The sequence below is a fragment of the Serinus canaria genome, chromosome 5 (assembly GCF_022539315.1).
Source record: "Serinus canaria isolate serCan28SL12 chromosome 5, serCan2020, whole genome shotgun sequence".
Classification (NCBI taxonomy): Eukaryota; Metazoa; Chordata; class Aves; order Passeriformes; family Fringillidae; genus Serinus; species Serinus canaria.
This window is the reverse complement of record NC_066319.1, coordinates 31,561,871-31,588,401: the sequence shown is the minus strand read 5'-3', so window position 1 is coordinate 31,588,401 and position 26,531 is coordinate 31,561,871. Positions and strand designations below refer to the sequence as shown.

Genomic DNA, 26,531 nt, shown 5'->3' with positions numbered 1-26,531 from the left:
GACTAAAACTATATATGTTTGGTGAAAAGGAATGATTTCCTTAACAAATATGCTCCACAAATGCAATACTGCCCTGCTTCTGGACATTCAAACAAATGATGCAAGTTTATAGTCTGGTCTTCAGTGATGTGAGGCACTCCAGATTCCCTTGAAATGGTGAAAAGTCCTTCCGATTTCCCGGGTTCCTGTCTCTCCCTCTTGGGAAAAGTCAAACAGTAGTGCGGGAATCAGACACATTATTGCCAGCAGAGCTTGCCCCATCTTTTTCAAACAGAAAACAGGCCATTGCCTCTCCTATAGTACCATTAGAGTAGGGGAAAAAAATCTCAGCTAAAGGAAAAAGTGAAATGGAATCACAGTTGACAGAGAAGGTTCTTCGAGAGCAGCTGTGAAAAAGTGAGGAACACAGGAAGCCTGGGATAATGGAATGTGCATTGGGAAAGTCTTACAGCAGCAGCACCACTATGTTTTGGGTTCTCCGTGAAGTTTGGACAATGAAATATATCAGTTGGCAAGCATGCATGCAAAGACTAAGAAGGAAGAAATAAAAATCCAACCGACAGACAAAACCACAGTATAATCTTTTATTATAACTTAATTTGCTTGATGGTCTGACTCATGATTTTTGAGTCCTCCGGGTTTGCAGCTCTGCTCCACTTTTTCACCAGATCAAGCAGCACATTTACCATCTAAGTTCCTGAAAAGGGATTTGGTTGCTGCTGCTTCTTGATTTCATTGCTTTACCTAAATCAACTAAAAATGCTTCAATTTCAGCGTGCATTTAGAAAAAAGGACAACTCGAACTTACACAAACCCTCCCGTGCCGTCACTCCCCCAGAACCGCAGCTACGGAAATAATTACAAAAAGGGCCCCGCTTTTCCACGTCCCCGGAGAGCCAGACTGGCGCGGCCGCACACGGCACCGCAGCCCGGGCTGCCGGGACCGCTCGGCTCGCCTCGCCTGTGCGGCCGCTCCAGTCGCGTCCCAGCGGGACCGGGGGGCTGAGGGCTGGCGCTCCGGGAGGAGCCGCAAGGAGCAGCTATCGGGCCGGGGGTCCTGCTTCACCAAGTCCTCGGCGCTCCCCAGAGATGGCCGCACTTTAGCGGCTACGTTCGCTCCGGTTTAAAAAAGTAGCCAAAGAGCGGGAGGCCAGCCCGCAGGCGGAGACTCGGGCGCTCAGCGGCGCCTGCCCCGAGCCCCCAGCCGCTGCAGGCGCCTGAGCCGGGCCCTTCGCCACCGGCGGCCCGCTTCCTCCAACCACTCGCGGGACGCCCTCCCCGGCCCGCGGCAGCGCCCCCCTGGGTCTGCGCGGCCCCGCTTCGAGCAGGGACCGCCCGGCGCGCCGGGGCCGGCGGGACCCGGGAGCCGCGGGCCCGCGCCCTCGGAGCAGGAAGGAGCGCGGCAGCGGGCAGCCCGCGTATCCCTCCGCGGCGCCGTGCGTGCGTGTGCGGCGGCGGCTCTCCGGGAAGCGCGTGAGGCAGCGCCAGGGGGAGGGAACTACTTTCAGGAAACTCGAGCGTCGGGCAGCGCCGGGCGCCGCGGGGAGGGCGGCGGCGCGAGCCCGTCCGGTGGCGGGCGCGGGTCAAGGGGATTACTTTCCTCCCCTCGCTCTTCCCCCCTCTCCCGCCTCCCCTTCCCCCGTGGTTATTTTGGATCAAGCTGTGGCGGCGGAAGGAGCCTGAAGTCAACGCTTCCGCCCAGTTTTCCTGTGAGGAGGAGGCGGGGGCGGCCGCTAATGGAGTTGTTGCCGGGGAGGAAGCGCCGCCGCTGAACTTCCCCGCGGGCTTTCTCCCTCCTTTCCCCATCATCCTGCAGCCGAGGGCTCCTCTCTCGCCCTGGGAGCTCTGCTCCCCCTCCCTCTCCGCGCCTCTCCTCACACAAACAGCGGTGACGCATCCTCGCTCTCCGCCGTCCCCCCCTTCCCACCCCCAGGCTGGTTTAAAACGCCTCCCTCCCCCCGTCGCCAGCCTTCTCCTTCGGGCCGGCGCGTCCTCCCTCCGCAGTGCTCGACGTCGCTTTGGAGGGGGTGGGAGATCCTCGACGAGCCTCTCTGCCCCCCTTTTCCCCTTCCCTCCCCGCCTGTCCCGGCCTGTGGCGGCTCCGGTGTCTGGAGGAATTTCTGCCGCCGCCTGGCCCGGCTGTGCGCGGGAGGCGGGCGGGCAGGGAGGGAGGCGGCCGAGCAGCAGCAGCAGCAGCAGGAGGAGGAGGAGAAGAAGGAGGAGGAGGAGGAGGAGGAGGAGGAGGGCAGCAGCAGCGAAGGCGGCTGCAGCCGGAGATGAGCTGCAGCGGGAGGACGGTGCGGTGCAGCTTTTTGCGGCGGGGAGCCCTCCCTTGTCTCCACAACTCTATCCCCCTCTAACTGGGAGCAGCTCAATATCAGAAGATCCGTGCTTCTGTTTGCTTCACCATCACCACCATCATCATCGTCTCCAAGGACAGGGGAAATACGCTGCACCCCCGGACGTCAGGATTTCGGGTTTCCAGGATAAAGACCGCTGTCCTACTCCTTCCCCCCGCCCCTCTCCCTTACTCACCGCACGGCCCGTACCCTGGCCGGGGGCGGCAGACCGGGGGTAACAATGGTGAAGTTTCTGGTGAGTTCTGGCTGCGCCCTGGCTGCGTCGGTGCTGCTCCGTGTGCCTGTCGGATCGTGGTGAGGAGAAAATGAGCGAAGAGACGGCGGCTTCTAACGAGTAAGTGGCGGTGCTCCCCCTCCCCTCCGCCCCGGGATCGGAATGGGGATGAGGCTCGACGCGTCCCTTCGGCTCCGCGCCCCGCGGGGCCTTTGCCCGCGCACGTACGTGTGCTGTCCTCCCCCTGCGCGGACTGCGCATTTCTGCTCGCGTACATGGAAGCCCAGAAGCTCCCTCTTTGTGAAGGAGCTTGGTTTGGGAGGGCTGCGAGCCGCCGGCCAGAAAAGCTTGGTTTAGTTAAAGCCCGGTAGAAAACGGTGCAGGTAACGATGGTGTCTTGGAGGGGGAGGATGGGTCTGAAATGCCCAGAGAGGTGTCGGCACGTACTACCTCTGAAAAATCCTGTTACTTGTAGATATTTCACATGGAAACTAGTGTGTGGGAGCTTCATCCTGCAGGAAACTGCTCCTGAATTTTAATTGGATGAGTCAGTCAGTGTAAATACAGCTTAAACCTACCCTAAAGCCCTTTTTTCCCTTTCTTTTTCTTTTTTCTTTTTTTTTTTTTTAATGAGCACTTGGGACTTTTTCCCCCTTCCCTTCCCCCTCCCCACCCCCCAGAGAGGAAAGGGATAGTTCAAGGATCTCTTAATATTTTTGCTGTGACTGGTTTGGAGGAAATCCAGAGGAGATTGTGTGTGTGTGTTTGCGGCTGTATTCCCCTGCATGTAATCAGTCTTTGAAATACATTTGGGTCGGAGGCGGTAAATGTTTGTCAGAAAACATTCGAGTTCTTTATGGCGTTGAAAGAGAAATATAAAGTATTTTGAAACTTTTCTTGTGATCGGGAAGTTTAAAGTTGATTGCTGCGGTCTCCGAGCCGTAGCGTTACGATTTGCGATGTCGGTGTTTGCTCGGTCTGATTTTATGAATGATGCGGTGACGGCCGCGGCCATGGCGGTGGGGAGGGAGTGCGGCGCCCATTGTATCTGTAGGTAGCGGTGAGCAGCCAGGGAGCAGCCGAGCTGACAGGCAGGGTGCGGACGGGGCTCCTTCGGCAGGAAAGACGGATTTCCCATTTCACTGCCTTCTTCCGATCAAAGCCTGTGCCCCTTCCCGTGCGCTCCCCAAACGCGGCGTTCGGGTCCCCGGGGAGCGGCGCGGGCCGGGCCCCGCGGGGAGCGGAGCCCGACGGGACGCGGGGCTCCGGCGCTGCCGCCCGCGGCGCTGAGCGGGCCGGGGGGAGCCGGGCCAGGGGAGCCGCCGCGGCGCCCGCGGGGCCGGGAGCCGGGGCCGCCGCCGCCATGTTTCCTTTTTTTTTGTGAATCGCTCTCATTTGCATACCACAATCTCCATTCATAAAAAAAAAAAAAAAAAAAAAAATTGCGAAAAAAGAATTGCTGTCACCACCGCTGACCTGCGGCGGAACCTGCCCTGCGGAGCGGCCGAATCGGCTGCTCCCGGACTGAGGGCCGGCCTGCGGCCCGCGGCCGGCGGCGGAAGGTCCCCAGGACCTGCTGTATTAATATGTGCCATTCGCTGCTTGTTGACACAGTTATGTGGGAAATATCAGCTCGGGGAGGTGCTGGGAGCACGTGATCAGCTCCATTCATAAAATACCTGGCTGTCCATTCACAGTGCAGTACAGTGTCTGCATTCAGCAGCCTCTCAGATCAGACCTGCATGGGAAGGGAGAGACAGCCAGGCCGGCAGGTTTATCGGAGAGGGTAGCAGAAAGAGGGCTTATGGCTGCGAGCATGGGAAGTCACTGTAAAGGGAGATGTAGAGGGACAAGAAAGGCTTATTTTTATGGTTTATGTTTATCCTTTTTCTAAAAAGGAGCAAGAATTCAGAAGTACCTTCTCGCTGTACCATCTTACATTTAAACTAGGAAGAGTTTTATTCAGAAAATTTTGAAATATTTTCCCCTTCAGGAATATTGAGTCAAAAATAGAATACTGAAAATCAAATTCATTATAATTAATGTATTTTCAAGAGAGTGTATTAATCCATTTACATTAATTTACATTTTATTGGACAATACAGCCTTATATCTGCAAGAGATCAACATGGTGCAGAGGGAAGGCAGTCGCGCCTAACAAGGCATCTGAAAATGTTGCCTATTATAAAATACAGGTGACAGTGAAGACTGTGAAATTGATAGAAATCAACATTGGGATTCTTTTTTCTGTCTGTTTACTCTGAGAATTTAATAGCAGCCGTGACTAAAGAGATCTCTGAAGTATCAGAATACTAGGAATGCTTTTTATATAGCATAAATTGTTTAGAGGGCAATGTATGATCTTTGATTTTAAATGTATTGAAAATTTAAAAAACCCATGGTGAAATTTACTGATGAAGGATCCCCAGAGCAGACAGTGTGTTTTTCTGATGTAACTGTTTTGTGGTTGACAATGTTAAAATGGTGATGTTCATTGCTCATGAGTACGCTTTTTCATTATCTTAACAAATGACACTGAGGTGATCCTTAATTATACATACATGGAGTGGAGGAGGCTTGTTGTTAGAACAGCCTAAGAGAATACATGGAATATTACTAATCTTTACTTAATACAAGAAAGGAAAGCTCATATACCGTATTTGCTTTGAGTTTATTCAGTGGTGCTATAGAACTAAATGTGTTCTTACATAAATACCCTTACAAAGCACTATAAATGATGCTTTTTCTTTAAAAATAGAGGGGGGTTTTTGTTGTTTTTTTTTTATTTAACGTATTTAAATATCAGAAATAAAATAAGGAAAATGTTTCTCAGTTGCTTTGTTGTTTTTTGACAGCATTTTTGGTGTGACCAGAGTCATAATTCCTCTCTGGTTGCTTTTGCCCATAGCACAAGCGTGTCACTTCAAATGGCTGGGAAATATGATTTAAATGCTAGATAAACTGTTAGTGAAAATAATACAGACCTACAAATTGAAATTCATATATTAGAAGTTCACCGTGTTTAATTTATCAGTAGAATTGATGGCATCAATGGCCTTGAGTTCATTAACAGATCTTTCTGCATATAAAAGTGAATACGGGTACTTTGCAATGCATTTTGTGTCATTGTAGCTACTGGGAATATTCTGGTAATTGAGCATTATTCTTTCTTTATAAAACTTCATTTTACAGAGTCAGATATAAATATTTGTGGTGTCTGGAGTTTGACCTCAGTTACTAATAAATTCTCAGTGGTGGTGGGAAAGATTAATTAAGAAGCTACATTAAGGACTACTAGGTTTCTTCTCGATCATGAACATATGGAAGGCAGCCTTATAAAATTCTGATTACTACAGATGAGTCTTCATTGGTGATTTTTACATTGTTCTTGTAATGTTACTGTATTTGTCAGTTAGGTATTAGTTAAATGAAAGTATTTCTATACCTCCAGATATTTTTTATTCTTTTTCTTCCTCAGTGATGTTTTGCAGTCAGGGTGGTCAGCATCAACACAATATATTTCCAAAACCCATCAGTTTTTAAATGAAGGAATTAGTAGAATTTTTGAATTCATGGGTCAATTTGCTACTCATGCAACTGAATATAATAATGTTGAAGGTGTCATGTCAGCGAGCACTATTCCAAATTTCTGTTTTGGTTGCAGATTTTAATTGCTGTCTAGAAATGTGACTGAATTTCTGTTAGGGAAAACAGAATAGTTGTTGTGCTGTAAAGTCTTCATTCAGTAGGGGTGAATGATGACAGGCTTAAGATGGAGTCGTAGTTGCTGCAATCGAAAAGTAGGAGCACTGCTTTACTGGCTTGTTTACTTTCCTCTGTATTGCAGGTGGCCGCTTTTTATTTCAGGGAATGCTACTGCTCTTGAATCGTATTCAGAGTTGCTTTTACATATTGTATTTTTTACAGATTCAGACTGTCACATGCTGATTGTTTTACCACATAAATATACTCATTTTCCTAGATAATCTAATTAAAGAGATTGTAAATTAAACACAGTATATTCTAATGCTGTGTGCTTAACAACCTCAGGTTATGATACTGTAAACATCCTCAAGTGCAGATTTGAAAAAGTAAAGGTGAACTAAATTTTTAAATGAGTTATTTATTCATGACTTCCTTTAATATATATGAAAATACTGTTTGTACTTCATTTGTACTTCAGACTTTAAATTTGTCTTACAAGCCCAGATACTGAAAGATGAATTTGAAATTGTATCACAGAAAGTAATGCCTATTAGTTTGGGTTTATTAGTTCTGGGAGGATTTTAACACTTCTCAGCAGGCTAAATTTTCTTTCTGCAGTGTAGGGCATATATAGACTCTGAAATTCTTTATCCCTTAATGAAAGGAATTTGTAAATAGAAGTTTGTTTTTTTTTTTTAAAGAAAGGATTTTCTAACCCAATTGTGATTATATTAAATCATTGCAATTCTGATATACTTTCATTTGAGGGAAGGTTGCTTATAGAGTCCTTGGGAGGCTTTTCCAGTCTTATGAAATGATTCTTGCTGTCTGTTTGGCTTTATATTGTATGACACTATTTTGAAGGTGAAACTGAATTTGCATGTTACATAATCTGAGAGTCAGTTGGAGGGGGGGATGGGTATTTTTACTTTTTCCTTTCAAAAAAAGCCTCACCCTAGCAACAGTCCTTAATTACTATGATATTGCAGAAAAATGCTTTTGGATTTTTCAGTGTAACTAGAGCCAGCAATAATATTTGAATTCAAGCATGCCGAGTGTTTCCCTTTTGTTCATTTAAAATGTAATGCTCTTGATGTGTTAAAGTGACTGTGAGGACATCAGTGTGATTTTTATAAGTAAAGATGTTTCTTGAAAAGAATATATCCTGACAGAATCTGAAGTCACAGGATTAAAGCTGAGGGCAATCCTGGTGCATTTGGGAGTTAATGCTGGCAATTTTGTTTGTTATTTACCCATTCTTGTGTATATCTGGATAAATTGTGTGTATAGGTCATGACTTAATGGGATTATGATCAATACTAGAAGTAAAAAATACTCTTCAGAGTATTAACACGAGTTTAAAAAGGAGGCAAAGGAAACAATTTTGTCTTTTTTGGTTTTTACTCAGCTGATTTCAAAAGAGTGACTATGATATGACATAGAGAGTATGTTGTCTTAAATGCTGTTGTTCAAATGCTAAATGTTTTCTTTCTCCCTTCTACTCTTCTTCCTCAGCATATATCCCACATTACTCAAAAGAATTTGAAAGCTGTCTGGAAGTTGCCATATTTTTCAGGATCCCAGTTTCTTTTGTGGCTGCTTTAAGAAGGAAATGTCCCTCTCCTTTTCCTTTCTGTTCTGCTTTGCAACAACACTTCAGCAAGTAAATTTAAAATAGCAGAGTTTGCACAGTTATTGAATGGCTGGAATTGATTACAAACAAAAATTTATTATTCCCTAAAAATATAAAGTTTGTTACTCCCTTCTCCCTTGAAAATATCCATACCTCTTTCTGAAAGCATTTTCCATTGTTTTGTATCTGTTTAATTATGGGCAACTAATGTGCTACAAAGTTTCCAAATTAAAATTCTATAAGATGCAAACACATTTGCAAGATTTTTTTTTATACTTTCTAATACTTTGTTAGGTGTGCCCCCTATCTTCAGCAATGCTTTTTTGTTTTGGTGAAAGGAAGAGGACTGAATGCTCTTGTGTATTGCCATATATTTCTAGACTTAAGACAATAGCAATACATACCTCTGTTGTGCTTGGTTTTTTGTAGTCTGTAAGTGAAGATTTTTTTTTTTTAATGCTTAGACTACGCTCTAGTAAAATCTGTTGGTTGTTACTATTCCCTGTGGTTTTTTTCATTGATAAAGTGATAGCATTTTGTATACAGTAAAATATTTTATAGTATGTCATGCTAGCATAAGCACAGCACCTCTCCTACCTGAAAGTTGTAATAAGAATCGATCTATAAGACTCCAGTGGTATTGAACAGCACTCACCTTGTAAAAAGTAAGCAGACATTTTAAGTGCATGTGTTTTCTAATCTTTTCAAGCTTATCTTTACAGTAATGTTCATGCTGGTATCTGTGATATCAATTTATTTACAAATAAATATTTGTCTATATTCATTGTTTTATTTTAATTTTCTCCTACATAGGAACAAGAAAAAGAAGAAAACCCAAGCAACCTAAAAGTCTTTAGATATGCGAAGGGACCAAAAATTTGCATTTAAGTGCTCTGAGTGCTAGAATTTGTTTATAAGTGTGTTTCTGATTAAATAACAATTCACTTACTGCACACAGGCCCTAACTCCCAATGCTCCAATTAAGGTGGGGAAAACAGATGATGATGGTGATACTATTATTATTACTATTACTATTATTAATTTTGTCCCAGTATAATGATAGTAAATTAATCTATCTGCGAAAGGAAATCACTCACAAGCATTTTTCTCTGTAAGAACTCAATGTCATATGACATTAAATAATTCAAACAGGGAAAACATGGCATAGAAACTTCATCAGTTACTGTGTTCCATTCTGCACTGCTGTGTGATACCAAACTTCCATTCAGAAGGAAATATTTTTCATGTGTACACTATGCAAGAATATACACACTATACCAAATGTGTATAATTGAAACATCTAAACCATCTTAAAAATTAGATGATATAGCATCTGTTTCTTCATCCCTCTCTCCCCTCCCCCAGAAGTATTAATTCCTGGTCTTGACTACTGTTGTTCACAATGTTTTAATTAAGTAAGGAAGTCTAATTCTTTTAAAGCAAGTTTAACACTCACCTATTCAGAATGCCAGAAGGAATTCTGTGGCCCAAATGCTTGGCTTGAATGGCTTTGTGAGCCAGTTTTTGACTAGAGTGTTTTGCAAGAGCAGGTGTCATTAAAGTCTACGGAAGAGTTAGGTTTTTATGAGTTGTTTTTAAAAAACTCCAGAAAAACAGCAATAAATGAAAAGGCCTTCCCCAAGATGATCTGACAACTGTTAACAATCACCCTTCTTCTTTGATTCCTGCTGGTTAGTTGAGATACTGAACTGAAGTTTGTCAAAGCAAAAATGAAACTGATTTATTTCAGTTTTAAGTAAAGTCAAATGTTGTCAACAAACGTACATACCCACAATAAGCATCAAAAATTTAATTAATGAAACAATTTCTGAAATCTAGTGCCAAGATTATTAAAAATTGTTCCTGAGACTGACTGTCTTCCCTGAATAACCACAGCTGTCAGTGAGGATTCCTGCCAGGCATTTTTTATTCCTTCAGAAATTGTGCAGAACTGTTTTGGTGAAGTGGTATAAACCTTGAGGACAGAAGAGATTTCTCTCTCCTTAGCCTTTTTTGAAAGGATTAAGTAGGGGTGGTGAAAGGTGGGAGTACTGCGCCTGCTCTGATTTAGGAATTTTTATGTAGCTTCATAGAAACTTTTTAACCTCTCAAATGTGATAAAGTATTCTGAGCCCTGGGTATTCTTTTCTGTGCATGGTGTGCTTATTCTGGATCCCAGTACAGCCTGTCTTAATATGAGGCCTGTGATTGAGGCTGAAATATGTTGAACATTGAACAGGAATACATTTTTAAAGGGTGTAAAGAAGCTACTTCAGGATTTAGAGATGGGATTTGTCCATTTAAAGTGGGAAACCTGAGGGGTTTTTTAATCGATTTATGGGGCTGACCTTATGTAACAAAGCTATATGTCTGTAAGCACTAGTTATTGTTGATAATCACTGGTCTTTGCTTGCTTTAGGGCCAACAATAATTTGGAAGTTTCATAGTGGGATAGACTTTAGATAGGTTTGTTTGTGCCCTCTTCAGGCGGTAGTTAACTATCTCATTACAAGTTCTACTTGTGATTCAAATTATACTGATCTGGGTTCCTGATGTATGACTGTGCTACTGATGATGCAAAAATATTTTGGCATTGCTGTCTCTAATTTCAAAAGATTTTTAGGAAGAAATTGATTGCTGGTACCAGTTGTACATAATGAGTGTGCCAAGGGAATGCAAAATTGTAAAATTAAATGTTTGAGAATTTTTGAGTTTGAGAACTGAGGGGTTTTTTTGTGCAAATAAAATCCATGTGGCCAGGATGCATGAATTTTGATGGTTTTGGTAATAAGACAGATACACAGTTATAATCAGATTGCCTGGGTTCTGCTCTCAAACCTTCAATATTAGGAAATGGCCAAGTTTTGTGGTTTTTTTTCAACCCCTTGCCTCATTTACTTCTGCTGTGCCAGAGAGGAGAATTGTGTCTTCTGATCACGCACAGGTGGTTCTGTGTAATTGAAGACTGCATCTTAGTAAGCATTAAAATTCTAGAAATACTAATATTGAAAAATAAAGCAATATTCTGACAGATTTGTTAGAGTTTTTTTGTTTGATTTGTTTTCTTGAGTCTAGTCTGATTTTTAGTCTTTAATCTTCAGATTTCAACTATGTGAGCATTTCAAATGTTGGTAATATCGCTGTAATTGCATCCAGACTTGTAGCATGCGGTTTCTTACATTCTTTCTGCTAATGTGATTTTCTTAATCATTACCTGAAAGTTAGGGTTTTAGTGTTGGGGTTTTTCCCCCACCAGTTTGGAGCTTCTCTCTAGTTTTTTGAGAAGTTTATTTGAGGAGTAATACATTTGCTATGTTGAACTTTCTTTTGCTTTGTTCTTTTAAGGCAGTAATGGCATCTGTTATGAGAAGTCATGCGCACTAGATGCGTTCATCACAATGTGGCAAGTCACAGAGTGCCAGTGAGACTGTTAACAATGTATGGGCTTATTTGCTGTGGAGCCACCTAATGCAAGGGGTGCCATTAAGCCTGGGTTTTCTGTGGTGTCCCTCATGTATCCTATAGGAATGGTGTCGTAGTTCAGGCCTGTAAGTGCAAAGTACTTGTCACTCTCATTGACGTGAAAATGCCAGTTGCTTGTCATTTCTTAATGAGTAAAAAAAAAAAAAGAGTATGTTCTCTATCTGGATCTTTTTTCCTCTTTCTACAGGCATGGGGTGGGTGGGGAAACTTGTAGGTAAACTGTGTTCCTAAAATCTTTTACAATGTTGTGCTTTGTTGTTCCCAAAGAAGTTAGTGTGTGTAAATCAGGCCATTACTAATTACACCATTGTTTTAATGCGTTGAGACCTATAAATGTCTTGACAGAATCTTGCTTCATCTTCTACTTCTTTCAGCCTCCGTAAAACTTTTTAATGGATGTGTAACCAACCACTGCTTGAGCAGTCTTGTGATAATCTCTAGCACAGTACTCTCATGCTTTCTGTTTCTGTACTGAAGGGGGCTAGCTTAAAATATCTTATATTGTCTTAGGTGTATTCAACTTGACACATCCTCTAGAAGAGCCCCCATATGCACCTTAAAATGTACGTGCTCTGTTACTATGGTGATGCAGAAGAATCGTGCATGTTAACAACCCGGGTTAGGTAATGGAGGATTTGCAGAAATCAGTTAAGCATCTGCCTGGGACATGAAAAACTGAGTCTGTGACCATACCTGCACCCCAGCCTCTTGGCTGCAGGCAGGCTGAGGCAGTCTTGTTATGGGATTACCTGCTGGCCTGTTTTCAGGTTGTCTGAGAGGCGAAGATGACTTTTTGCTAATGGTTTCAGAAGGTGGAGTAGTCTTGCTTTATCACACACTTATAAGTATCTTCTATCAAATACTTAGGGTGCTCTGCATAGTGTGAAGGAGGTGCTTGGGCAAACCTGTGTTTGTCACTGACACAAACCTCATTTTGCTTTTCTTCAAAATACCTGGGCTGACAATGCATGAATTCACAAACTTTCATTTCTCAGTTATGGCTGCCAGCAAATCCTGCGCAAGGAGAACCTGTCCACATTAATTCCCCTGAAGCAAGGTAGGAAAGAGGAGCTCTTCTTCATCTGTTAGTTGAATTCTGGATGAAGAACAGGTCTATTCAGGGAAGGTATTCCAGAACATGTGAGTTTAAAGTGCTGTACTTTAGAATAGAGTAATTTCCTGTGGAGGCCTTTTATTTTCCTTCTTTTGGAGTAAGTTGTGGTTAACTAGGGAAAAATCAATAACCTTAGTTGGCTAATTAGTAGAGCTTTTTCAGGTTCTCTCTTCTTTCCTTCTCTGCTGTACATTTTAAAAACTATAGGTTTTTTTCATTAATTATTTTGTTTATTTTGTTTCTTTGTGTTTTTTGTTTGTTTTTCATTTGATTGTTTTGTTACTGCTGAAAGTGATATATCTTTTCCATGTTTTAAATGTGTTGGTTTTGAAGTGTGTGGGTTTCTCACCGTCCTCATAGATTTTGGCTTGGTTTTAGTAGTTTTAGGAGACATCTTTTTTGAATATTTCTCTATTAGTGTTTCTCATGCAGGTTATCCTGAAAAACTCCTCTGGAAAGTAAGCCACTGGTTAATGTCTCTTGGAGTCATTTCACAGGCCCATTGAGCATCCTTACAGGTCTCAATACCAAGGTTTTACCCTTGAGCAATGCTAGTAAGAAGCTTGTCTTTTACCACTCTGGAACAATGAAAACATAACCCAAATAAAAACATGTGTTTCTTTTCCTGTAGAAGGAGAGAATGCTTCCCACAGGCTATAAGTTCATCTTCTTCTCATCAATGAAAGAAGACATTACAAAAACGTTGAAAATCAATGTTGAGTCATTTTTCTGCTACAGAAAATTCAACTTTTTTGATATTTGCAAACAAATCTTTCTGAAGTAGAACTGCAGGTAGATGTATAGCTCCTTTTCAGAACAAAACCAAAATGTATGGATTAGACTTGAGGAGTAACAAGAAATAAGTTTACCCAGTCTTATTTCAGCTGTTTTTTTACGCCTGAGTGGCTCTTGGCAGATATAGGATTGGCTTTTCTACCATTTGGCAAATCTATGCTGCTTGAGCCCCTCAACTGCAGCTCAATGGATGAAGAGCTTTTAGTTAGTTTTAAGATCCTCATGCTCCTTTCAGTATGAGCTTGGATCAACTTAGCATCCCAAATAAAGCATTATGATCCAAATCTCTGCCATGTACTTCAATAAAATATCATTTCAATAGAGAAGTTGGAAGAGAATTGTATTTCACATGGCAAAGGAGGAAGGATCAAGGGACACTTCTCAAGGGCAAGAGTGATTTTGGTCATCTTTTCTGAGATTGCTTCACAGTTTGTTTTAAAGGCAATTACAGTCAGGTAGTGCATAAACTGTAGTATCCTACAGTAGAAATTAGTTGCTTTATGTTTTTGTTGTTTCTTCACTTATACCTATGTATTTTACAGTGGCGAAAACATAACTGTCAGTTACAGCATAAATGTCTGTGATCTGGGGTGTATTTGGTGAGAGGATTTTTTTCAGTGTTGTTACTACTTGGCTTCCTCTATTTTGTCTAAAGAATAAAACAGTACATTTGATTCCTGTTGAATTCAGTCTTAATAGGTGAAATTAAAGATGTCATTCAATCTTTTATCATTAACCAAAAAAAAAAAAAAAAAAAAAGTTGTATCATGTTTTCAGTAGGATAATATTTCCATTAGCTTTATTTACACTGGGAAATGGTGCTCTCCAAAGGAGTGATCTTACTTTCCTCTGCAGTGGGTTCTTACTATAAGTCAGCAAATGATTTTGTCAGGATGTATTCCTGTTTGTCTTTGGGATTTGTCCTTGGTTGATTACAATGATGGACAGAAAGCAGGAAAATCTTTTGGTCTAACTTTTTCTTCATGCAGTATTCCAGTAGATCACAGGAAGCTCAGACCAATAGTTCTCACAGTTTAAATAGCCAGCTACTATTTGTATTCTTTTCATTTCCATGACAGTATGATCAGAAATTGCTGTAGCATCTGGCAGTGCAAGTAGGGAGGTTTATGTATTCCTTCTGTCTATTTTTGAAGATTTGATTTTTTCCTAATGATAAACTTAGGTTTATTATCTCTCCAGCTCCATTATGTACCATTTTCTTCACAAAGGAAAATGCTGTGTGTGTGCTTTGTTCATTCCAATACTAGACTTGCACTGCAGTTTCTCAGTCTTGGCTGCTACCAAGTGAGGTTCCAAGATCCACAGGAGTGAAGTCAAATTCAGTATTAATCATATTCCTTGAGATTACACAAAATTATTTATCTGTGGCTGGCTCTGAAGGGTCTCAAAGTTGTTGCTCCTTTGTAAAAATACACGGAAAAGGGTGCTCACAAGCAGATTTTCATATTTCTGTGGGTTAAGAGATGTATGTAAATGCGCCCTCTCCCAAGCAATATGAAGATTTGTAATGATATATCTGATATGTGCTGTCAATGGGTTTGTTGTAAAGGTTTCTCATAGCCTACATTATTTGAAATGCTTAACTCTTCAGGATACATTTGAGGGTTTGGTTTGGGCTTTTTTCAGACCCTTTCTGTTAGCTTGTGAAGTATTTCAGAATAAACTACAGTTGTTTAAGTACACCAGCCATTTAAAATAGAAATAACAGAGAATTCCATTAATGCACTGTGTTTAATCAACACTGACAAATCCAGTTTCACTAAATATAAGAGTACTGGTGCTGTCATTTTGACACACAAAATAACTTTTTTTCTGTGTAGGTAATAGTCCCCTCTTAAAGCAACTAAAGCAAATTTACAGTTGAAATCAGTTAATGAGAGAGAGTGGGAGTAGATTTATTTAAAATCTACTGAACTTAAATGCTCACTTGTTTGCTTTTTAATGGTAAAACAGCTCTGTGGTTTGAAATGGTTTGGGGAAGTTGTGACAAGGCAGATGATGATTCAGAACTGTTGAAAGACTACAGAGGGGTCAGCTACAGTTTCTCCTTTCTGGGAGATTGGAAAAGTCCCTTTGAAAATGTCTGAGAAACTCAATAGACATTGAAGATGTTCAGAGATGCCATTCATATCTGGACAGTATTCCAAGAGCATCACAAATGAATAATAATTTAGTACTGTATTTTGTTATTTTAACTTCTAAATGCTGCTGTTACCTGAAGATTATCATGCTTTACATAAAAACATAAGAGTTTCCATAAAGAATCTGGCAAAATTTTTTGTTGACATCCTTTCTCTGACTTTTCCATTTGCTATGAAACTTGGTTAAATTCCAAATGCATCTGTTTTCTCATCAGGAGGTTTGAGTGGAAATACATTATTTCTTTCTGGATTTTTTGGTGGGAAACTTTACCATGTGGTTGTTTGGTAGGGCTTCATTTGACCTTAGCAGAAAGTTAGGTTTGGGTGATTTATCTGTTCTTTATTGAAGTGTTGTGTTTTCAGGCATTTGCAAGTTCAAGCAAACTGAAATTGCTGTACCAGCTTATGCAGTTTTAATTTTTTTGGTGTAACTGGCTGTTCATGCTTGATGGTAGAACTTGAAATTAGTCTTATCTAAATGAAGTATTTCAGTATCTGTGTACTGCATGGGTATTTCTTTTCTTGAAACCATTTGTCTCACAAGAACCATGTGAAGAAGGTGATGAGGGAAAATGGGAAGCATGATGTTCTAGGAAAGAACTTAGCAATTCAGTTTTGTTAGGAAATGCATTGAATTTATGGTCATGTCAGTGTCAACTGCCTTCTTTCGGATGTTGAGGTTGTGTTTTAGCAGATAGAGAAGGGGATTGGGAGGTGCTGGTGCTCTTTGGTTTTGTCCTTGAACAAGGACCTCATGAAGTAGGGGGGAGATTGCCTGTGTTGCTTTCCTTCAGTCTCTGTTCAGTCAAGGTTCATTCATTAATACTTGAAACTGGATGGGTTTCTTGTTTGTTTGTTTTGTTGGGTTTTTGTTGTTGGGTTTTTGGTGTGGTTTTTGGTTGTTTGGGGTTTTTTTAAAGGTGCTGCTTTAAACTAGATGCAATTGAGGCACAAAGGATTTATTGACTGAAAGTTAGGTACTTCAAAATTTGCCTGTGTATTCCACTTAACTGTGTGTCTGTCATTTTTATGCATAAAACAAAATATGCTTAATGGAAATCAATTGAATTCAAGGAAATTCGAACTGGTTTTTTGGGCCAAGGTGATACTGACTGCAAATGTGGATTCATATGGTTTTGAGAGAGCTGCTGAGTGTTTTAAAATTACATTCTTTGTGTTGTTGAGCTAGAGTTTAATTATACCAGGTCTGGTTTTGTTGCATGTAAGACTTTCTCAACTGTAAAATCTTTTTTCAAGGGTGTTTTATCTGTTAGATCAACCATTAGAGAGATGAAAGTATGAAATGAAAATAAGGGCAGGAGTGTGGAAGGGCAAAAGTAAAGCTGCTGTAAGGGCTACCTCTGTCTACAAAATATAGCAATTCCTTTCCCCTAATTAGAACTGGACCTTCTGCTAAGACCGGTCTGTTGTTCCAGCTGGGGCTTGCAGTAGGTGATATATGTCATTCTTCTAATTCTCAATAGCATTGATGAGACCTGAAACTACTTTTATTTGCTCCTGAGTATCCTTGTTAGAAGTTGAAATGAAAGGCAATAGAGGCATAAGACAATGCTGAAAGAAAAAAAAAAAAAAAAAAAAAAAAAAGACACTGACAAGGAGAGAAATCTGGGGCCTAGTTTTAGGTATGCATCTAGAAATCAGGCAAGCTGCTGGCATTAAATTTCTAAAATTATTTCAGATGCTTGTCTTGCTATTTGAAAACTCTTCTTGTAGCAGATTTTTAAGTTTTTACATTGAAGTATATAGTAAAGTGAGCATTAGAGTCCTTTATTAAGACTGCTTCTCATTTTTAATTACTGCCCTGTCACCCAGTGCCCTGAGTTCTGGAAAAATACTGAGTAAACTCCACAGCCTAATTGATGTTCTGTTTGGCAGTGTTGGAAGCTATAGATAGTTTGTCTAAGAATTGCTTCCAGTCCTACCAGTGGTATCCATGGCACTAGTAAGAAAGCATTTTTAGGCAATTTTTATTGGCTTCACTTGTTAGCTTTCTTGCTACTTTAAAAGAATGCCCAAACACTATTCTGAAACTTTAAAGAAAATGCAAAGAGAAGTTTAAATGTCTCTGTGGGCTATACAGCTGCCACTCTTTATATGAAGAATGACAGGCTTCACCAGAATGTCTGGCTCTTAAAGCAGGAGACCATGATGCTGAAACACATTAGAGCAATGTTATTTATATTCTGCCAAAAGCAATTATCTTGCAAGACTTATAAATATGTGTTAGCTTTTATGTGTGTGATAAACTCTACAGACTTCCAGAGAGATCTGTAGGTCTACTCAGAGTGATATATTTAAATTTTTGCAGGACTGAAGCCCAAGTGTTTGCATAAAAAGATGTTTCTAGTTGCAAGCATATGCTGATTATTCAGTAGTGTGGCAGGAGTGTTTGGGATTGGTCTGCTATGATTAGGATTGTTAGTATGCCGAGTTAAAGGAGTTTTATATTTAATAGTATTTGATAAGAGTTGTTTAAAGAAACCTGTCTGGATCCACTGGTATTTCTTTTCAGCAACAACTTCTAAGCTCCCAAGGGCTCTTATCAAACCAAGTACCCCTATTTTAATTTCTGTGAATCCTTTACACTTTTTTCCCATGAAGATGTACTACTCCTTACAAGTACCTTCAGTTAGCTACTTCAGGCCCTAAAACTGTCTTTGTTCTATGCTGTGTCTTTTTGTCACCCTGTGACAGAAAATGAGCTCCACTGTTTGAGAGGAAAGGCCTGTACTTTGGATCTTGGCTACCAAATAGAGCAGCTTTTCTGTTCACCCCACAGCTGTTGTTAATGTTTCATTCTGCAACTGCTAGAGATGGGCAAGTAACCATCCTTATACAAGACAAAAATATAACTCCATTAGTCAGCTGGCGTGGGTTGTTGAAGCAAAAATGCAGGCAGTATTTTCTCCTGATGGAGAAAAATCCATCACATCCTATTAAAGTTGCCATTAGCTGACTATGGGGCAATGTACATTTCCTGAATTCATGATTGCCTGTTCTCCTTACTTTGATGGCTGTCTACTTTAAAACTTGTAATTTAGTCAAACTATTATGGGATCATGTTACATCTCTGGGGTTAATTTTATTTGACATATAATGTATCTGGGAAAAACTCTTAAGAAATAATGATGTTTGATGCTAACTGAACCTCAATTTTCCTAAATTATTGTACTGTGAATTAGAGAACCTCATTCCTAAAGAGGTTCCATGAGATTTCTCAAATCTATACTACCCTGTAGGACTTCTGAGATCTAGTATTTAAACTTCTTGCTGTTAAACACAGACTTTTAAGTTTCTATCAAAGATGGCATTGAGGAAGAAAGGGGTTGTGATTTTTTTGTTGGGGTTGTTTGGATTTTTTGGCTTTTTTACAGCTGTCTTCTGAAGGTTGGTAGGCTAGTGGCATCTCTGACATTCTCTTGACAGTCAATATTCATTATAAAGTTTAAGTGAGGGAAAGTTATAATCCTTCAACGTTTTTACACTAACATTTGAACCCTTTAAGGTTTTTGGATGTTTAATCTTCATAATGTGAAGTTATGACCCAAAGCAGTACCAAGAAAATAATAAGGTGCCATCTTTTCCTAGCTGCTTATCAATGAAAAGAAAATTGTTTTTCTTTTGTATTGTGGAATTGTGACTCTTCCAGCATAGCTAGAGCAGTGTTTCAATAGAGGACAACTCCCTCTCTGAGGAAAATACGTATGTGGTAAGTGTTCTTCTTAGTTCGATGCTTAGGGATTTTGTTAAAATCCCTTATTTCTTTAATTCTTTATGTTCTTTTCTTTTTTTTTTTTTTTCTTTTTTTTTTTTTTTACTGTAATGTGGACAGAGAGAAGTGTACAATCTCTTAAATTGAGAGGGATGAATATTTAAACTTAACATGAAGATTGAATGGTTTTTTACAATAGTACTTCTGATATTAGTGTATCAAATGTCATAGATCATTGGTGGCAGGTTACAAGTGCATTAACACCTGTGAGTTAAAGGCAGACTATTATGCAGTGTGACCCATGCTGTGACCTATGCGAGTGACCCATGTCTACTTCCATGTTGTGTAGGATATTGATGAAGAAAAGATGCAATGGAAAACTGTGGTTTAGTTTTGGTGTTTATTGCAGTAATGTTTCAATACAGGCAGATCCTGGATGTATCTCCAGCTACTTGACAGTCCTTTATCTCTGGTGGTTTTGATGTTTATTTAGGGCAGGTAATCGGCAGCACCTTCTGCTGCTTCAGTTTTGCTCCCTCCTCCCTTAAGTAAAGCAACTTCTTGTTCTCAGTAAGCTGTTTATGTGGTAGTAAGGAACTTTAGAACATAGCAGTGAGCAGAAAAGTTAAATAGGAAAATTAGATGACTGGGTTGTTATACAGATGTAATGACTCTGCTAGTTGAATTAAGCTAAACAGTAAAAATTACATAGCTCCAGCTGAGAGAACTATTTTCTGTCGAGTCACTTGTTGCATGCTCATGTATGTTGCGTACCCTAAAACCTAGCGTAAAAATTGACAGAATTTTGTACTCGTTTACAGAAGAACTTGGTTGCTGGGCTAAAAGATGTTGTAAAATGCAATTATTAATTTATTAGATTGAAAATAAAATCTCTGTAAAAGTAATTTTTAACTTCCTAGAAAAGAACTTGAGCAGGATCCTATTTCAGTGTATTTGATCAGACAATTCTAATTTTACCAGAGTTGAACACAGGTTTCATGGATGTAAAGGCTGGGCCCTTCTGGGAATCCTATCAGCTCTTCACTGAGAGTAGTGGAATATCTCCTTAGGTGCTGTGTCTTGGAGTGGTTTTCCTACTGGATTTTTGCAATTTGGTATTCAAAAAAACTTTAATGCTTTCCCTTTGTGAAAGGAAAATCCATTTTCACTGTTTCTGATTGGCCTGGTTTTGTCTAGCAGCTTCCAGGCAGCCATAGAGGTTTCGGAGTCTAACTTTTCTCTCTAGTCTCACTCTGCAGCAGTGGGCTTATCCTCTGCATGCATTGCTCATCAAACAGGCACTGTTTTTTCTTCAGTACAGTAATTTTCTTTATGTCAAAGCCTTTCTGCATGCTAAACAATAGCTCAGTCTTTGGTTTTTCTCCAGACCACTTGAAGTTGCATGTACGCAGCTAGATAGAAGCCTGAGCATGCTTCTGTGAGTATGGACAGGGCTGCTCTTATCCTTGAAGTAACGTTTTCTGTACTTCCTACTTGTTACATTAGGCATAGATGTAGTAGCTGCTCTCTGTGAGCACAATAGGCATGTGGACACTGGTGTCTGTAGGCTCTCGCTCTTACCTGTTTATCTTCAGATTGGCTTGGTAGGAAGCTTGTTTTGCCTCTTACGAATTGAGAGAGATTGCCATATGGTCTGGTATAGTTCATGTACACAACTGTGATCCAGTAGAGGAAAGGCAAACTCCCAACCCCCCTACTGCTGTTTCAGAAAGGAACAGACAGGAGGAAGTAGGAGTGAGAACAGATTTCTGGATAGATTGGTAGGCAGTGGGGTGAATTCTTAGCACTTCCCACCAGAAGTCTATTCTAATAAGCGTCGGGTCTTAACTGTGTGTATGCTGCTGAGGAAGCTGGAATATGAGTATGAAGAGTAAATGCATAAATAGACTTAAAGGGATATTTTCAATTTAAAATTATAAAAATGTTTCTTTCATATCTGAAACAAGGCTGTGGTGCTCTCAGCCTCTAGCTGGGTGAAGTTAATCATGGCTTGATTTTTTTTGTTTTGTTTTGTTTTTGTTTTTCTGTTTTTTAACTTGCATTTCTTTCAAACTCTACATTCAACTGAATGTATGCACTACTGGCTTTAGCTGGAAAACACTGCTGTAGCAGTATCCTGACTGAACGAGACTTTCCTAGGGTCCACATCTAGGAAGTACATGTATAAATAGATCAAAAGTGATTGAAATATGCCAAATGCAAAAGAAATTTTTTTCTTGGTTTCTGGGTCCCTTAAAGCAAAGGGGTAATCTTATTTGTTCCCAGAGTGTACAGGAGGAACAAATGGATTTTTATGTTGGACAAATGGCTAGGATTCTGGTCACCAGTTTCAGTCTGATTTAAATCTTTAGTGCTTTACTGAGTTAAAGTAGTAAACAAGTGGTAAACAGGTAATCTATTTAGAATTCAAAAAGTTGTGTAGACTATAGAGCAACTTCTCTAGCTTTCCTGTGGATAAAAAATTGTTTTATACATACATGTGTCCCCCAAAATGAATATTTTAGATAAGTCTTTAAAAACCTACGCAAACCTTCATTTCTAATGATGAAATATAGTTTTGAGCTGCCAATGAAAGGCATAGTTGACATTCACAGCCTTTGTCCTAGACATAAGGGGCACATGACTGAAGGTAATTTGGGGCACTGATCCATCAGAACAATCTTTTTGGGAGGATGGGTTTTCTGTTTTGGTTGCACAACTAGTTTTCTTTACAGTTATACACTGATTTACTGTTAACACAAAGGAGGTAGGAAAATTGTACCCCAAGACTGGAGAAGAAAGGGGTAGGAGTTCAGGCTGGATTTAGGTGCAGAGGTTTAGCTGCTTTCCCATTATCCCATAAAAGCAAATAATTTTTGCTGCAGACCTACAGATGCTGAATCACTGATAGAGCACTGCATTTATGGCTGCTCAGACATCTCCTATGAATAACATCTTGCAGTTAATAAGGAATTCAAAAAATGAGAGATCTACGTAGCATTTATGTGCTATGCATAGTACAGTGTACTCCTGTCACACAACCATTCAATGGAGCATCACCCTTTAATTTGTCTCCTGGAGATGCATCGTCTGTCTGTGTCAAAATGCTTACATGAGTGCAGTCTTTTCTTTTGAGTGCCAGTTTACTGGAACCCAATGTTCAAGTTTTGAATCTGTGGATTTTGTATTACTTCCTGGCATTCTCAGCAAATGCTGAATAACTTCTAAGTAATGATCCTTATTAAAGGATGAATAGCTGCAAAACTTGTAGAGTTTTCATGTTTGGGGGCCTTTTTTTTTTTTCTTCTTCCTCTTTTATAGAGAGGAGATTTGTATTTCCTCTCCCTTATGTGCTTGGCATAATAATGCAGGAGCACAAGCAAAGGGGGGAGGAAATGTTAACAAGCAAGAGTGGTTTATGATGCCAGCAGTACTGTGGTTGGAAAATGTGTTTTACTAATAAATTGACTAATTTCAATTTAAAGTATCTCCTTAGCAAGTAGTTAGCAGCATAGTCACTTCATCAGGTTTTTTTTCTGTATTGTGAATAAATGGTTTATAGCAGAAATGGTTCAGTTGCCAAGTAAATTTTTCTAAGTTGTTTTTAAAGGCTACTTTTCTATTGTAAAACCTTTTCTGGGTAATATTTCCACTGGTGACTATGCATCAGTGAAGATGAAGTGATGAATCACTTCAGGCAAATCACATTTGTTTGCTGTATATTAAACTTCTTCCAAACAGAGTCTGCTATAATTCCTTTCCAGTGAAAAGATCCAGACTGAGTATTCCTAACCCTTCCTGAGATTTAGGGTAGTTTGCATTGACTCTAAATTCATACAGTGTGACTACTATCTTTAGTGCTAATTTATTGTAAAATTATTGGTTTATTAGTATAAAAATTTGGCCATATGTGTTGTATCAATGTTTTAATGTGCAGAAAGGTAGTACTCATTTCTTTTATATCTGCCCTGGAAATAGAATAGTAGGTTTTGCATGGATTAATGATACACAGATTTAAAGCTACATGCAGGTTATATGTGCTTTTAAATGCATCACATCTTCTTGTGATGTATTCTCAATTGTATTTCTTGAAAATTGTTTCTCTCAGTACATTAAGGGATGAACTTTTCAGTGTTCAGAATACCTATTTTCTGTGCTGCCAGAGTTAATCCTTTCTCACCTTCTGGATTGAAGGGTGCTTTCCCTTTGTGTATTCAATTGTTTCATAAAGGAAGTGGTTTGATTTGTTAGCATGTAAACTGGGCTTAACTAACACAAGGAGGGGCAAAACCTCTCACAGTAAAAATTCAGAGAAAGAACTTTTTTTCAATTACTCTTTTTACATGTTTGGTCCTCATAATTTCTCACATATGAAGCCAAAAAAACTTGATGATTAGATTTTCTCTTTATGTTTATACTGCAGAAAAAGGTCAAATGTGCCAAACTTTGTGACTTAATTCCTGGGTGTTCATATTGTTAATTGTGTCCTAATCTCAAAATACATATGTAATGTAGATAAGCAGGCCAGCTCCAACTGGACTGTAATTTACTGATCAAGGCTGGATAATGTTCTGGATTGAAGATGCTCTTTCTTCTGGATTATTCTTGATTCACATCAGCTTTCCCAATGTTGATCACTGGAAAGCTGCAGAAGTGGTGGAGAAAGTGCATGTAGAAATAAATGATCAGGGCAAGAGAAGGATGGAGAGTGCTTCTGGCAACAGTGCCAGATCACATTACTTTTAAGTGCTTAGAACAATAATTGTAGTGTAGGTATGCAAGTTGCCTTGGATTTATTAGGAGGAGAAAGTGTAGATCTGTCAGCAGCTTTGTGCTCTCTCACAAGTCTCTGTTAAAGGACCTCCTGAGATCATGCTGCAGAGAATAGTTTCAGAAAAGATTAAAGAAATCTGATTGCTCTGCATTTTCAGTTGGAAATGCTTGCTCATTGGAAATGCTTCTTTAAATCATTCTGTCCACTTCTTCATGATGATTACCAGTTTTCCACCTGTTAAAACTGGTAATATGGTATAGATTTTGATACAATAACTATTTGCTGGAAATTACTTAATGAATATACAACTTAAAATGAAAAATTTCTATCTTACTCTTGGGTTTTTAACTGGAACCAATCCAACCATTTTTTTCTTAACTTAAATTTGGCTGCAAGATTTTATACTGCCCATTTAGTCCAGAAAAAAAACAACCCAGTGTATTATAGAAAGCCATATCATAACAGTTTCATGTCAAACAATGATGTGCATTGTGATTATGCTTGTCATTGATGAAGGGCACCTAGTTTTTCCTCATGTGTCTGCTTCTTGTTTGGGAAAAGGAGATACTGTTTTCTTTCTCTTTCCTACTTCTTCTGCATCCCTTATTTTTCTTCTCCTTCTTTTCTTTTTTCCTCTCCTTTTTTTTCTTCTCCTTTTTTCTCTCTCCTTTTTTTTCTCCACTACTGTTATTTACTTGACAGCAGACAATCTATACAAACCATATTTTTCCCCCCAGTCTTTTAATGTCACTGACTTTTGAAACATCTGTTACTTCACTTTGGTTACTTGACTTCTGGCATTTTAGGTCTGTCTTCTGCTCCTTAAGTAACACTTGAGGCAATCTTTGTTTGTTTGTTTTTTGGGAGTTTTTTGGTGCTTCCTAAAGAAACAACTGTGTCAGCTGTTTTTTGTTTGATTTTTTAATCATTTTTTTATGTAGAATAGGCAATATTAGGTTTTTACTCAGTCTTCTGTGAAAATGCCTCATATAGATGGTTGTATTGAGTACTAGGCACACAACACTTCCCAGTCAACACAGGGGTGAAGAAAACAAGGATGAGCTACAAGGATTTAGCTACCTAATGGTATCTAAAAGTAGAGTGACAGTTTCAAAATTCTTCTACTCAAATAATTGCTTCTCTCTATCAGTATTACTATTTCTAAGAATTTACTGACTAAATACGTCTTTATCCATTCCTCCTGATATTACTGGACTTAAAGGGAAATGAATCTGTCTAGGTTTCTGCATGACTAGAGAAGATTCTTTCTTCTCTTCCAACTCAATTTAATTTATTGATATTTGGGAAACCAAATTTAAGAAGCAGAGCCCTTAAAACCACTGTTTTACATCCTGTATGTAAAGCTCATATGTGATAAATGCATTCCTAATACTGAGTTTTGAGCAAAATGTACAGAATTCTGTCAGATGAACGTGTGTGATGCAGCTGATACTTGAAGCCTAAATTCCTAAAGTGTAAACATTTTAGCTCAAAATTTAGAGTTTGTTAGCACCACCAAAGCAGTTACTTGTAATATGCTGTTGGACTTTAAACTTTGCTTTTCAGCATGCATAATAAAGTGTTGATTGCTTTTCTTCATCTAATAAAACAGTTAATGACTTCTCCTGCCTTATTTGAGTTACTTGGACAGTATCCATGCAGATAAAGGTACTCAAAATCCGTTGTTGTTTATAGTAAAGGAAAATTATTTGTAATCATCACTGTTTTGATAGTAGACCCTGTCCTTGGAATATAAATATAGAAGGTCCTTCTGTTGCTGCAGTAAGAGCAAAGATCTGTAACAAAACGCATGGGTACTAACGAAAGAGCCAAATTGAAATCCTTGAGTTTGATCTTCTCCATCTTCACCTATTTGTCTGTTCTACCAGTTTAATTTCTCCTTTTTTTTTGAATAGATAATGTCTTCGGTCTCTCTAAGCGGAGATATTTAATTTTCTGGTTGTATTTCTTGAATTATGTAGCCATGATTCATTTCCGGTACTGTTAAATACAAAGACACAAATATTTTTGGAATGGCTTCATGTATATCTCATTAATTTAGTAAGGTTTTTTTTAGGTTTGTACTTTAGCCTATATTTTATAAGCTATTACACTTTATTTTGTAAAATAAAAGGGGGAAATTTCACTTAAAACATTTTTATAGTGGATAGCAATCAGCTTTGTCTAGTAAAGCTGTGCAATATTGACGTCAGAGCTGCAACAGAAAAAAAAAACTTGCCTAACTATTCCTATGTGATGTTTCTGTTTCATAGATTGACTGTAGCTAAAAGGCTGTTGTTTTCACTCCTTGCTTGGATTCTACTGTCTAAAAACTGTTTTGAGCTTGCATTGTCTGCAATGTTGCACTTGCTTTCTTGGTACTCTAATCATCTATTTTGTACAGTTTGACTTAGCTGTCTCCATCACCTTTTTCAGAATTTCTTCCATAGGGTGAAGTTCCACCCTAATTTATCATAGAATGATTTACAATCAAAGGGAGCCCAGAGGTCATCTAGAGGAAGATTTGGGCAGGGGCATCTTCTGCTAGACCAGGTTGC

The 26,531-nt window shown here is 39.5% G+C and overlaps 1 protein-coding gene across 1 annotated transcript in view; it reads left to right on the top strand.

The window, feature by feature from the left end:
• Positions 1–2,545: 2,545 nt before the first annotated feature.
• SPRED1 (sprouty related EVH1 domain containing 1) overlaps positions 2,546–26,531 on the top strand; it is a 61,433-nt gene continuing 37,447 nt past the window's right edge. Inside the window, exon 1 of the mRNA XM_009101952.4 lies at positions 2,546–2,694. Coding sequence (XP_009100200.2) covers positions 2,666–2,694 — 29 coding nt within the window. The 5' untranslated portion in view covers positions 2,546–2,665. The remainder of the gene's footprint in view (positions 2,695–26,531) is intronic.